The following is a 12,851-nucleotide window of genomic DNA, read 5'->3' as shown; positions in this document are numbered from 1 at the left end:
TGTAGATATTAATCATTGTACACTCCTGTACAAATGACATCTAACTCCATTTTAACTCAGAATACAGAATACTCACTCTGATTCCTTCTCTAGTGTGTTATTTTGACACTATAAATGAAAACAAATAAATTGGAACAGTGGGCCATCAAGATTGCAAGATGCCAACAGTACCAAGACATTAAAGAGAGAAATGGCCCATACTAAACCTATAACCCAGCATGCAAATTGGCAGAAATATTTATCTGCCACAGAGTCACCAGGGGAAAAAAATAACTTTCTTCATTTTTCCTATGAAAATTGCTATGTCAGGTGGAGGTGACAAAGAATTCTTCCTAAAAGTCTACAGAAAGACTCTTATTAATTCTAGCAAACATCATCTAGGAAGACCAAGGTTAGTCAGATTCCACAACATGATACCTCATGGCAGAAAATACCATCACTCAAGCGCTCTGGGTTAACTCATTATGGTAAATACAAAGTTGGAAGGTTAAAACTGTTACAAAGGAAAATGTCTAAGAATCAACGTTTGGCTCCCATTATGAGAGTTGGTGTCAAGTAATTTTGCAAAACACCATACGTGCCTTTTCTTTTTCTCACTGGAGCATGTTTTGCTTGGCAGAGACAAAGGACAATCAGAGGGGAATCTAAGAAAAGAAAAGAAAAGGGGGGTAATCAGAAGGGGGAATGAAACATGAGAGACTATGGACTATGAGAAACAAACTGAAGACTTCAGAGGGGAGGAGGTGGGGGAATGGGATAGACTGGTGATGGGTAGTAAGGAGGGCACGTATTGCATGGTGCACTGGGTGTTATACGCAACTAATGAAGCATCAAACTTTACATCGGAATCTGGGGATGTACTGTATGGTGATTAACATAATATAATAAAATAAAATTTAAAAAATAAATAAATAAATAAAGGTCAGAGAAGCGAAAGTAATCCAGAAGCACAAGGAGTCGACAAAGAAGAGGACCTGCCACGAAGAGCACACATCCGTGCTAGGAGTGAAGCTGCCTCTGAATCAAAGGAGCACCTGAAAAGTGAAAATTTCCATTTGTTTTCTTTTACTAAATGTGTATCCCTAAAGTGAATCAGGTGGGGGTACACGCATCTATGGGCGAATAAAGAGCAAAGGGAACGCAGGATGTGCGCATCGTTCCCTTTATTTTAATTTGCCATGCATGCATTTCCAGTGAGACAACTGCCTGCAATCAAAGGGGAACACCACTGCATATTGTGGTGACCACCTCACAGGGTCGTTTTATGACCACACCTCGGTGTAGCTTTTTCTTAGCGGGGCAGAGAGAGCACACGAACTGAGTGATCTCAGTTTTATTTTCCTGTCCTCCCCTTTTCCTGCCGAACAGTCTGTTTTTGATAGCAGGTCGGAGGACTAGATAAATATATTCGACTCCAGGAGATCCGCATACCTGTAGAGAGTGACCTCCCCAACGTCACTGGATTTTAGTATTGAGGATTTCCCTAAGTTAGGGATCTACAAATATGATTCCTCAATCACATGATCCATCTGATGCTATTGGTTTCTTCGCGTCAGCAAATTACGACCCTCTTCATAACCAATATCCAAGAAGCCAACCACATATATTGTTCTGTCTGGAAGTGAACTAAAAGTTCTTAAAACTTTCAAGCTCAGGGAAGCAGAAGAGAATTGGGATCAATAGAGCATTTAATCCTCTAACTCACTTACCCAGAAATCATGTCCAACGTGGCGAGCCACCTACACCTCACTTGATAACTTCACTCAAACTAGGACTAAAGGTTTCCATTGACTTGGTGCCTCCTCAGAGCTTTTTACTGACCAGGGCTATACTCAGGTCTATACCAACACCCACACAAATAAACACCGTGCTGTTGTCTTAGCTATTTGGAATATTCGGGGTGGGTGTCCATCTAGAGATGGCCCAGATTAAAAATGTTATTATTGTTTTAATCAGATTTCCTACCACTAGCTTTGTTCACTAGGGGTATAAGGAATACCTAAGGAGAAAAAAAAAATTCATGATAGGTCAAGGGACAGAAAAAGCATGCCATGAACATTGTCTTTGCAGTGTTCAGTTTCCTGTTTAAAGCAGGCAGTGGATGTAGTGGGCTGACTAACAGCTTCTTCCTTCTTTAGTTCTTACTAGTGTAATTCTATCTTAATACCATTAGAGTTAGGTATGAAAGTTAAGGATGTTGGAACTTAGCCATTTGATGTAGATGCCAGACTCCAAAAGGGCCACAAGCATCATCTGATCTAAGTGAGTCTCAAGATATTTTATCTATCTTCAACTTCTTCTTGACCCATTAAATTCTGTGATTCTTTGCAGGATCCTCTATTAATAGGATGATGTGGTATTAAGAAACATTGAAAAGAAAGAAGACATGCTGCTAGGGCTTTATAAAACTATCCTGTAGTTAAGAACAAATGCCTGCTAGTATATTAATCCATAAAAGAACACCACTTAAATCCATAAATGTTAACTGTCTTGACAACTCAACTCCCGAAATGAACTTTCTCTTTCACTCAAGTAGAACTTTAAATTCCATTGTAGACTCAGGACAGGAAAACATTGGCTGAGTTTGTTGCCCAGATGTGAGGGCAAGAATTACAAAAATTCAGGAAGATACCCATGTACTAATGGGTACTAATAAAAGGACTCAAGAGAGAACCTCTTACATAAAAAATGTGATCAACAAAATATTTCAAAAGGAAGCAATTGTCATTATTTTTTTCCCTCCTACAGACATCATCCAGTTGCCTTTATTACCTGTGATACATATACACATACACACACACACAATAAAAAAAAATTAGGAGTGCTTGGCACACAAATAATGATTGACAAATTATTTTTTAAGTTCCCACTGAAATGCATGAGGAATGCTGAAAACAAAAACTGGTCTTTTAATCTTCATTTACCACAAGCCTATGAAAGAGCTACTGGTACATTAATAGAATACAGAGTCATATGGATCGATGGCTATTAACAGTTTCTTTTTGGCTGTGTCTATACAAGTCAAAGATGTATTCAAGAAAGATAGTTTAGAAAGCCAAAACCTTAATTCTGAAGCTTTAGTTATCTAGTTGAGCTGTTCATACTCATCAGGGAAATGACAGCCAAATCATAGTACAGGCACAGCCAAATCCCAGAATCTCAGACAAAACTGGCTACAAGAAAGTAACAACGTAGCACTCTAGTTCTAAAAAGTTATGAGAAATCATTAGGTGGTGTGTGGAATACAATTCCCTCTTAAAGAAACAAACAAAAGGCTGGACCGTTATTCAAGTACTGTGTGTTGTTCTTACTTCCACAACTACACAGGGACGCGGAGAACTGAATGTGGATCACATGAAAAAGCCACACCATTAAAACATGGGCAGTAAGGACTAAAAACATTGACAGAAGGAAGGTAACTCAGCTCAGGGTAGAGAAGGCTGAGTGTGGGGTCACTGAGTCATAATTTTTGTTGATACGAATGTTTGTTTCTTTAATACAAAGAATGTTTTACTAAGCTCTTCTCACCCTCTCCTAGTGTAGAGAAAGAGCAGAACTGTAAAATGGAGTCTGAGGGTGTTAATTTCAAAATAAGAAAGACAATTTGTTGACGAACAGGGTTACTCGATGTTGGAAAGAGTTGCCAAGAGAGGCTGGGAAATCTTCCCAGGAGGGTTTTAAGAAAGGAGCAGAGGCTCATCTGTCTAAAGTAGTCAAAGAGAGGGCTGCTGGGAGCAGGGTGTTCCCCTTAGGATGCCCAGGCCCTGGGGACATGTGCAGTGTGTGTACGTACAGACATCGCTGTGCTTGTGTTGCACAAATACTCATGCATACGGTGTCAATATAAACTGGCACATAATAGATTTGAGTGAAAAGTCATATAAATCTGCCATTTCCCCCCTTGGCCCATAAACAAAAGGGAAAAGGAAAATTAAAAAACCCAAACGTATGCCATTGGGCCAGATCTCTTTCTACCACATTCTCATTCAAAGGAGGGAGGTAGAAAATGAGAGAAAAACCCAGTTTGGGATAAAGGACTCCCAAAGCCTCTCAGCTACTCTTAGATAGCTGGCTCTCATTATACATAAGATACTCAGCGCGTGGTATCCAGTTAACAAACAAACCAAGAAGGAACCAAAAAGAGATTTTCTTATCATTCCACATCTGGAAAGAAATCTACCCTGTGGATTTAAATGTTAAGGTGAACTAGGTAAATAGGCAGTAGTATATCAATGGGCTACTGTGTTGTAACAAACGTATTGTTAGTTATTACTTTCCTTTTGAAATACGAATTTCATTAGGAGGTTTATTTCCAAATGGTGACATGATTCGTTTCTTCTCCCACCCCTGGCCCTCCCCTATAGATGATACTTCCGTAAAAGTTCAGATTGCCAAGGATGTTTTCTCTCGGGGAACCGATCTGGGATTTTGATCTTTAGGAAATCCTGGATGCATTTCTCCAGCTCTTCCTCAATTGAGAGCTTCTCCTTAACAGCTTTTTTTTTGCTGCTCACGTTCGACTCCCTGGAGCCCGAAGTCAGAGTCCGGAGTAGATCACTTTTCCGCCGCATCTCGGACTGTTGGATCAGTTGCACAGGACCCTTCTTGATGGGACGGTCCAGAGTCTGGATGTTGGCTTGACGTGTCACAGGCCCACAGATGACAGTCTCCTGGGGAGAGCTGGCCTCAGACTGGCTGTCGCAGCTGGAGGTGGAGAGGTCGTTGCAAGATGTGCCGCTCTCCCCTTCCTTGTCACCTGTGGCGTTCTTGCAGCAGCAGTCGCAGTGGGAGGGTGACCACCTTGAAGGCTCACCTGCAAGCAAGCACAGCACCCAAGGGGTTAATACCAGCCAGCTCAGCCCTGAGGAACAGCACAGCACCTGAACACACACACACACACACACACACACACACACACACACACACAAGTGTCCACAACCATGTCTTTACAAGAAGTGGGGTGGCATGCAGGGTGGGCTGCAACATGAGTACCTAAAGCCAAGTGCACAGAAGGGAGAAAGTTCATAACCCATGCTGTGCTTCAGTCCACAGCTACTTAGTTACACCATTTACCAACACTGTCACCTTGGCGGTCCCTTACATTCTCAAAGTTTCCATTTCCTCCCCTGAGAATTGAGGATAATCACTTGCCTACTCCCTAGAGTTGCAGGGAGGATTTAGACAAATCCTTAATGCAGTAGGTGGTGCACCATAAACTCTCAATACATGCTACCTGATTTTACCGTGGCTGATTTGTTAAACCCGGATCCAAAGCTCCAAGTTATTGCAGTCCGGTACAACAACGGAAATCTACAAGAGTCAGGGAGGACTTACTCTGTGCCAGCCCCCTTGTAAGCTCTGTGCACCCATCACCTCATGGGAGCCTTATGATAACTCTAAGAGTAGCTCCTAGATTCCATACGAGGAAACTAAGACCCTGAGAAGTTAAGAAACTTTCCCTAGTTTGCACATTTTGTAAGGGGCAGAGCTGGGATCTGAATGCACATTTCCCAAATATCACAACCAAAGCAATTAACCATTTGTTTTTTTCAACTTGTCTGACTGTAAAATTCCTGCTTTTCTTTAAAAACAATGTTCAGGGTTTAACTTCTCTCTGAAGTGTCTGTTTACCTCTCCTCAGAAATATTTATCATTTTCCCCCTCTGAATTATGGTTTTGCTTTGTAAGTGCCTCTATTATTGCACAAATCACATTTTGTCATCATTCCTTTTTACTTTATTCATCTCAGCTACTCACCACGAACTCCCTGACGTGGGCCCAGTGAAGTGTCCATTGTTGTAATTCCAGCAAGTAGCTCAGAATACAGTACAGGAACTCAATAAAAGGCTGGACCTTTTTAGTAACTTTTAAGTACCTGGATTCAGCCACACCTGAAGCTGGTAACATCAGTGGACTTTTAAGTTACATGATCTACTATATTATATTTAAGCCAGTGTGAGTTCCTCTCTCCCTACTCTCCTCAGTTTTGATTCACAGCACTGCATTCAGCTATTTGGAGACAGATCCATTTTTTAGATACACAGTTGGTGGCTGTGCATCTGAATTACAGCACAAAGCAAGTTCCTAAACGTAAGTCACTTCTCCCAGCCTTCTAGCCTCTGAACATTCAGTCTTCTTAGAGTCATGAACTTGATACTATTTACTCATCAAACGTTATATGCTAGGCTATTTCATATAGTTCATTGCACTTAAGCCATAAAAAATAAAGGAAATGAATCTCCTTTATGATGCCAATATTGAGGACAAGGATAATGTAGTATTTTTATATGTTTAAAAGGAGACCCAATTTTGATTTTTGCTATTATCTTACTCTAATAATGAATCACATTATAATAAGATCCCACTTTACTGCCACCTCTAATATGATCAAAGTACAGGAAACCTAGAATGGAAACTAATAGGAAAGTTATGTCCTGTCTTGTTGTAAAAGGCCTGTCATCTACATACCTAAATGATTTAAATATATATAGAAACTTATATATTTTCCAGAGGGAGTAAAAAAATGTCCCTTGTAAATCGCAACTCCAAAATTATCTCTAAAGTATACCCACTCTTTCAAAACGCTTTTTAAAATGTGACTGAATCATCATTGTATTTATATACCCATTAAATGAAATGCAACAATCCAATTAGCCAAAAGGAATCACCACAGCAATAATGTCCTACTTATCCCAGGCTATTACCAATAAATATCTTCCATGCATCAGGGAAACTGCTCAACATGTACCAGCTGCTGACTGGAAATACCAGCAATAGGAAATGTTTTGTCTGCCAGCCCAGATTCTGAGGGAATCATTTTCCTCCTGAAGGCAGAGTCTGCCTCTACCTCTCCAAACCCAGCCATCCCTAGCCTACTAGGACTCGGTGGAGAAATGGTTCCAATGCGTTGGGTCGAAGCAAGGGAATCATATCAACCCATACCTGATCTACAATGATCCTTTATGAGAAAAGTTCAGAAACTGATCTAAGCCTTAAAATAAAAAAAAAAAAAAAAGGAGAGGAAAGAGGAAACAGACATAAAGGAGAAGAAGAAATATGTGCTGAGATATGCCTGCCCATTATCTTAAAACAAAATGATGAACTATTTTGGCCGTAAACCCTGTTGAACCAGTAGAAATGCAAGTCTGTGACTTTCTCCCCAAGTTACCTTACCCACGGTAAAGGGAAACCTAAGGCTTTCCTAAAAGGCAATTTAACAACACAAACACCATCACGGGAGGGAGCCCTGCATGTTTATGTGGAAAACTGCACACAACCCTCCACTGCATGTCCAAGCCAAGAACCCAGAGCGGATACAGCTACCTTCCCTGAACTGCTAGGATGATCATGAATTTATTTTATTTTTTTTTAAGATTTTATTTTATTTATTTGACAGAGATAGAGACAGCCAGCGAGAGAGGGAACACAAGCAGGGGGAGTGGGAGAGGAAGAAGCAGGCTCATAGCCGAAGAGCCTGATGTGGGGCTCGATCCCATAAAGCCGAGATCACGCCCTGAGCCGAAGGCAGACGCTTAACCGCTGTGCCACCCAGGCGCCCCTAGGATGATCATGAATTTAAATGTCAGCTGAGATCCTCCAGCTTCCAGGCAAGTAGAAATATTACTTTCTACTTATATTCTAGGAGCTATCACTATTAAAAGGAAATCGAACAACTTAATTTTAGTGGAGCCTATTATACTACCACATGTTTCAATATTTCATGAGAACATTTGAATGTTTTAACATTTTCGGCAAGACAATTCATAAGAAGGCTTCTGAAGTCCATATATTAGACTGAAACCAAGGAAAAAATGGTATGAATGCAGCTGGAGGTCCTGTGTGAACAGTCATCGTGAAATTTAAAAACAGTCAAATGTGAGAAGGTACCCATTCTGTTTCTTTGTGGGAAGCACTGTCTGTTTCATGTCCCCTTCCCAAGAACTTAACCAGAGCAGAGGTTTTAAACCACAACAGAGAAGTAATGTGTGTGGGCAGTGGACCCATTTGCTCTTGCAGCCCCACTGACATGTGCTCACCAGTCCTGGAAGATGTGGAAGGATCTGTGAAAAGTCAATTCTATAACTCAAGGTATTCTAGAATCCCCCCAATTACAGCAAATTATGATCTCATAAATACCTTGTTATTTCAAATTGCAATATATCTTTGCTCCCCATCAGCTGAGGTTTCAATACAGGCTGAAATAATTCTCTCCATTTGAAGAAAAAATAGGTTACAACTGATTAGCCAGCTATAGGAAGAAAACCATTTCATCGCAAGAAAAGCCTGATTTATTGATATTAAAAAGTCAAAAAAATCTCTTTGAGGGGTTTATTAATGGGCTTATGGTCAAAAAGCACAATAGCTCTACTTGATTTCTAAATTTTTAAATAAACCACTGCTTAATTTGTTGGATATTGTATCATTTTTGGTGCCTGGCACATAGAGGTTTGATACCTGTTTGCTGAATGAACGAATTCAACACATGTGTTGAATTGTATCAAGATCATAACTAGCAGCACAGATTGCAGGCTCCAGAATCAGGCCCCACAATTTGTCAGTTTGGGTAAATTATTTCGCCTCCCTGAGCCTTAATTTCCTCATCTAAAAAATAAGGCTAATAATAGTATCCCCCTCGCAAAGGTTTTAAAAAATGAAATGAGACAATTAATGTAAAGGTGTTTCATGGTCTGAAGCACCCACTCATTCATACTGATTTGCTCTACTAAAAGCCAGGCACTAACCTACATAAACAACACAAAGGAGGAGCTTGTTAGATAGGATTGGTACACTTCTCCCAATATGCTCTACGACCAATTCTTAGGTCTGGCTGGAACATCATGTGAGGACGGACACTGATGCTGACACTGAACTCATCGAGAAAATGTCTAATGACATTTAGTAATGTCTGGATTTGCTATGGGAGTGGAGAGTAACCACAAGCATGTGCAGTGTCTGGCACATAGTATGTGATCAGGGGATAGTTTTGGAAAGAAGTTTCCTTTACTGTACAGTGCTTACAATTTCACAAATGGATGAGTCTTCTGAAATAAGAATTTGCTTGAAGACACATAAAATAAATTTAAACCCGGAGCCAGGAGTAATCTGAATTTTGGATTAAAGGGGAGGAGGAGCAGGACCCTCAATCGCCTTAAGTGCTTAAAGCTCAAATCTTCCAACATTTTACAACTTTGAAAAACTGAGGACCAATCAGGAAAGTTGTATGATTGTACGTGGCCCCTTTCAACTACAGCCCTAACTGCAGAAGTCCTTACTGACAAAGAAGGAATGAAAGAGGAAAGACTACAGAATATTTCTTCCCTATGAAAAATTCAAACTGAGCCCAGTGAAACATGACTTAGCAAACTCACAAAGTGCTTATGCATTTTTAAAAGACGCAGCTCTGCAATCTACCCACATTTCAAATTCTCCACCTGCTAATGGTTGTGAACACAAAGCACATCATTTACAGCAACAGCTGGGAAAACTGCTTTCTCCTGTCTTCTCTGTCAATGATGTAGGAGCCTGCCAGTCTGGGAGCTAGGTGGCCAGATCTAATTTATTGAGGATGCTGAAAGACTTTCTTGGTATCCCAGTTGAAAAGTCAATAATGGTCAAATTGATGTTTTTATAATTCTGCTAACCTTGGAGAAGATATTTCATAATAGAGACTGGGAATAGGCAGGCTGTGCAAGCTTCTGAGAAAAATACATTTTCCAGCTTGATAATCATCCTTTCTAGCTTCCTTTTCCACTCACGGACATTTGGCCTTGGATGGGCCCAGCTGGGGCTCCTCATTAAGAGGTGACAGATTTGAATAAGAGCAGACAGTTAAATCATTCATGCATCAGTCAGGGCCAGTCAAGAAAACAGGCATTGCACCTGTAATCTTCATAGGGAGAACTGAATATAAGGAATTGGTAAAACAGGTACTGGACCAGTAAAAGAGATGCAAAAAGAGAGCACTGAAGAGACAACTATCCTGACTGCAGGAGGCAGCTACCACATTTAGCACTGGGGAGGCAAACTGAAGGCAGGTTTATCAGAACCTGGAAGCTTGTAAGAGCCACCCTGTGGAGGTGGCACCCAAACATCTGAGGAGGGCATGTTGCCTGCCGGTCCTGGTATCTCTGAACGGCCTGGCTCTGCAGGGTACGGAAGAAAACAAAATCGCGAACTGGGACCAATTGCTTCTGATAATAAAATAAAGAAAGAAAACCTGGGTTGATGCTGATGAGCAGAGAGCTGACAAGCAGTCCCTCCTCTGCTCTTGTCCTACAGCCTTCCTCTCACAACCCCTATGACAGCACAGAACCCAAGGGGAAGCCATCTGGGCAAATGCAAAGTGTGGCTAGCTGAATCCCAATCCCAGCATCACAAGGCAGAATCGAGAAGTGGGTTCGGGGCTGAGAGACAACAGCTTAATATGTGTACGCTGACCCTGCCAGGGATGGGAAAGAAAAGAAGGACAGTTCTTGACCTGCTAGAATATGTGCTCGAACACAGGAGTCGGGAAATGGAAACAACAGAAAACTATCACTGAGTTCAGTTCTTGCCCTGCTGCCCTTTCTTACACCTTAGGGTTTTGTATTTGCTCTCCCTCTGCCTCAGACACTTAGTTTCCGATTTTCACCTGTTTAGTTCTTTTCTGTCCTCCAATGCTCAGTTTAGACAACACTTTCTCAAAGCAGCATCACCTCTATCCCCCAACCCGATCGGACCCAGTCCCACCCTCCAGCCCACCTCTCCTGCATCACCACCATGTGTAATAATGGAGGTGTTTCTACGTTTATTTGTTCAATGTCTGTTTTCCCACACCTGACTGTAAGGCCCGTGTTTGCTCCCTTCTGGCACACTCCAGGCCACATACAGACCAGGGTTTCAGGGCACACTGTGGTAGATGCATGACCAATGAATGGGAGAGGAAATGGATGATGGTACAGAAAATAAATTTTGGTTTAGGGTGTGTGAAAGAGACAGTAAACCTTCCACACACACACACAAAGGAATGAAAAAATCTGACATGCAAAGGTAGTTAAATGGAAAATATTTAGGTATACTCCGAGGCATGTGACAACAATGTGCTGACCAGCAGAGGTAACAGCAGGATCCAGAGGCATATCCAGAATTTAATCAATGGATGTACATGCTTGTGTGTGTACACACATATATAATTTTTTAATTGATCATCATTTATTGATTAAAAAAATCCTTAAAGGCATTACACAACTTCAGTAAAAATTAACTTTCCTAACCACTCAACCATGGTCTCTATTCATATCATTTTCCAATTTGGTGATGCTCAATCATACCCTCCTGGGTCAGGATTTTCACTTGTGGGGTTTCCCTCTGAATAAAGCAATGTGATGGTTTGCGTAAGGCAGGAAATCCTGAATTCTGAGTTCCTGGCCTATTGCCGTGCTCTTCCAATGTTCCTGGATGATACATATATCTCATTTTCCAGGTGCTTTTTGCCCTTTTCTTCCTATCTTTCTCCCTACTGTATTTCCTCCTCCTGGTCTCAGCATTTCTCTGTTAAGATCCTACTTAGTTACTCCTGCCCCCAAAGTCTTCATTTCCCTGTTTCATTGGCAAGTCCCACAGCCCATCCTGATCCCTTTTCCTACCCTGGCCTCCAGCCTGGCCACTCCCTCTAATATTTTTCTTTACTTATTTTTCATAAGCTTGAACTAGGCGCACAAACAACAACTCACCCTATAACTCCCCTCAATCAACATCTAAGGGTCTTTTGTCTCTTAGAATGAAATGTATATGTCATTATTATAGGGTTTGTTTGTCCCCTTTTCCAGTAGAAACAGCCTTTTCCTCCCATTTGAAACTACCTCTTCTTAACTCCACTTGGTTCTGAAGGGACTGTCACCCATGCTGCCATGGCTAGCCACAAGGGGAGGACATCTGACCCATATCTGAACTTCCCATGTCCCAACCATGGGACCCAAGTTGTGTGAATCAGAGTCTTCACTGAAACCATCCACTAGAGTTTATGGATAATATATATTCTATGATGTGGATGTTGCCAAGCTAGGGGGATATGAGTTCACTGGCCATCTTTCCTACAGGTTGGCAAGAGGACATTCATGCACAAAGAAGCCAAGCAAGACGGGCAGAGCAGAATGTAGTCAAGAGACAGAACCCTGCTGTGTCTGTGTTGTCTCAAGTTGGCCCCATTCCTGGGCTTATAATTTCATAAGCCAGAAATTCTCTTTGCTTAATCTAGTGTGAGTTAGTTTTGTCTTAAATATGGTAAGCATCTTGAACACAACATCACATTCATATAAACACTGAATGTCTGTCTAATTTACCTTTGTCATCTTCTGAGCACTTGTGTAACTCCAGCACCAATGTTGGCCAGTTCTTTAGGGGCAAGTATTCCCACATGGCTAAACTACTTTATAGGTAACTAGTTTCTTCTAGGGAATGGTACCTCTTCACTACACTAGTTCCAACAAAGTTGACTAACACTCTCAGGAGACATACTCAGGCTCTCCTGCCACCTGTTGTACACAGTCATTCTGGGAGTGGATAACAGCTATACCTCCAACACCAGAAACTTAGCATAATAATAATAGATATAATCAGATATAATTTATTGAGGGCCCCCTTTGTGCTGATTATTGTGCTCAGCACCATATATAATCTTCAGAATATTATATGAGGTGGAGGTGGATGTTCTTTCCTTTTTACAGAAGAGGAGATTGTAGGTCAAAGTGGTTAATTACCTGATCCTGTTACAGACTGGATAAGTGACAAACAGAGAATTCCAGTTCAGATCTTTTAATACAAAGCATCTGCTGGGTTTTTTTTTGGGGGGGGCACAATATTCAATGCCACGA

At 41.2% G+C, this 12,851-nt stretch overlaps 1 protein-coding gene across 5 annotated transcripts in view; it reads right to left on the bottom strand.

Annotated features, from left to right (window-relative positions):
• Positions 1-973: 973 nt before the first annotated feature.
• KCTD16 (potassium channel tetramerization domain containing 16) overlaps positions 974-12,851 on the bottom strand; it is a 284,019-nt gene continuing 272,141 nt past the window's right edge. For all 5 annotated transcript variants that reach the window (XM_034656207.1, XM_019795133.2, XM_034656208.1 and 2 more), the window contains one exon: positions 974-4,813. In XM_034656207.1, the coding sequence (XP_034512098.1) occupies positions 4,359-4,813 (455 nt within the window). In that variant the 3' untranslated portion in view covers positions 974-4,358. The remainder of the gene's footprint in view (positions 4,814-12,851) is intronic.

Source organism: Ailuropoda melanoleuca, chromosome 3 (assembly GCF_002007445.2).
Source record: "Ailuropoda melanoleuca isolate Jingjing chromosome 3, ASM200744v2, whole genome shotgun sequence".
In the NCBI taxonomy this organism is placed as follows: Eukaryota; Metazoa; Chordata; class Mammalia; order Carnivora; family Ursidae; genus Ailuropoda; species Ailuropoda melanoleuca.
Note: the sequence above shows the minus strand (reverse complement) of the source record. Positions and strands in the feature narration are given on the sequence as shown.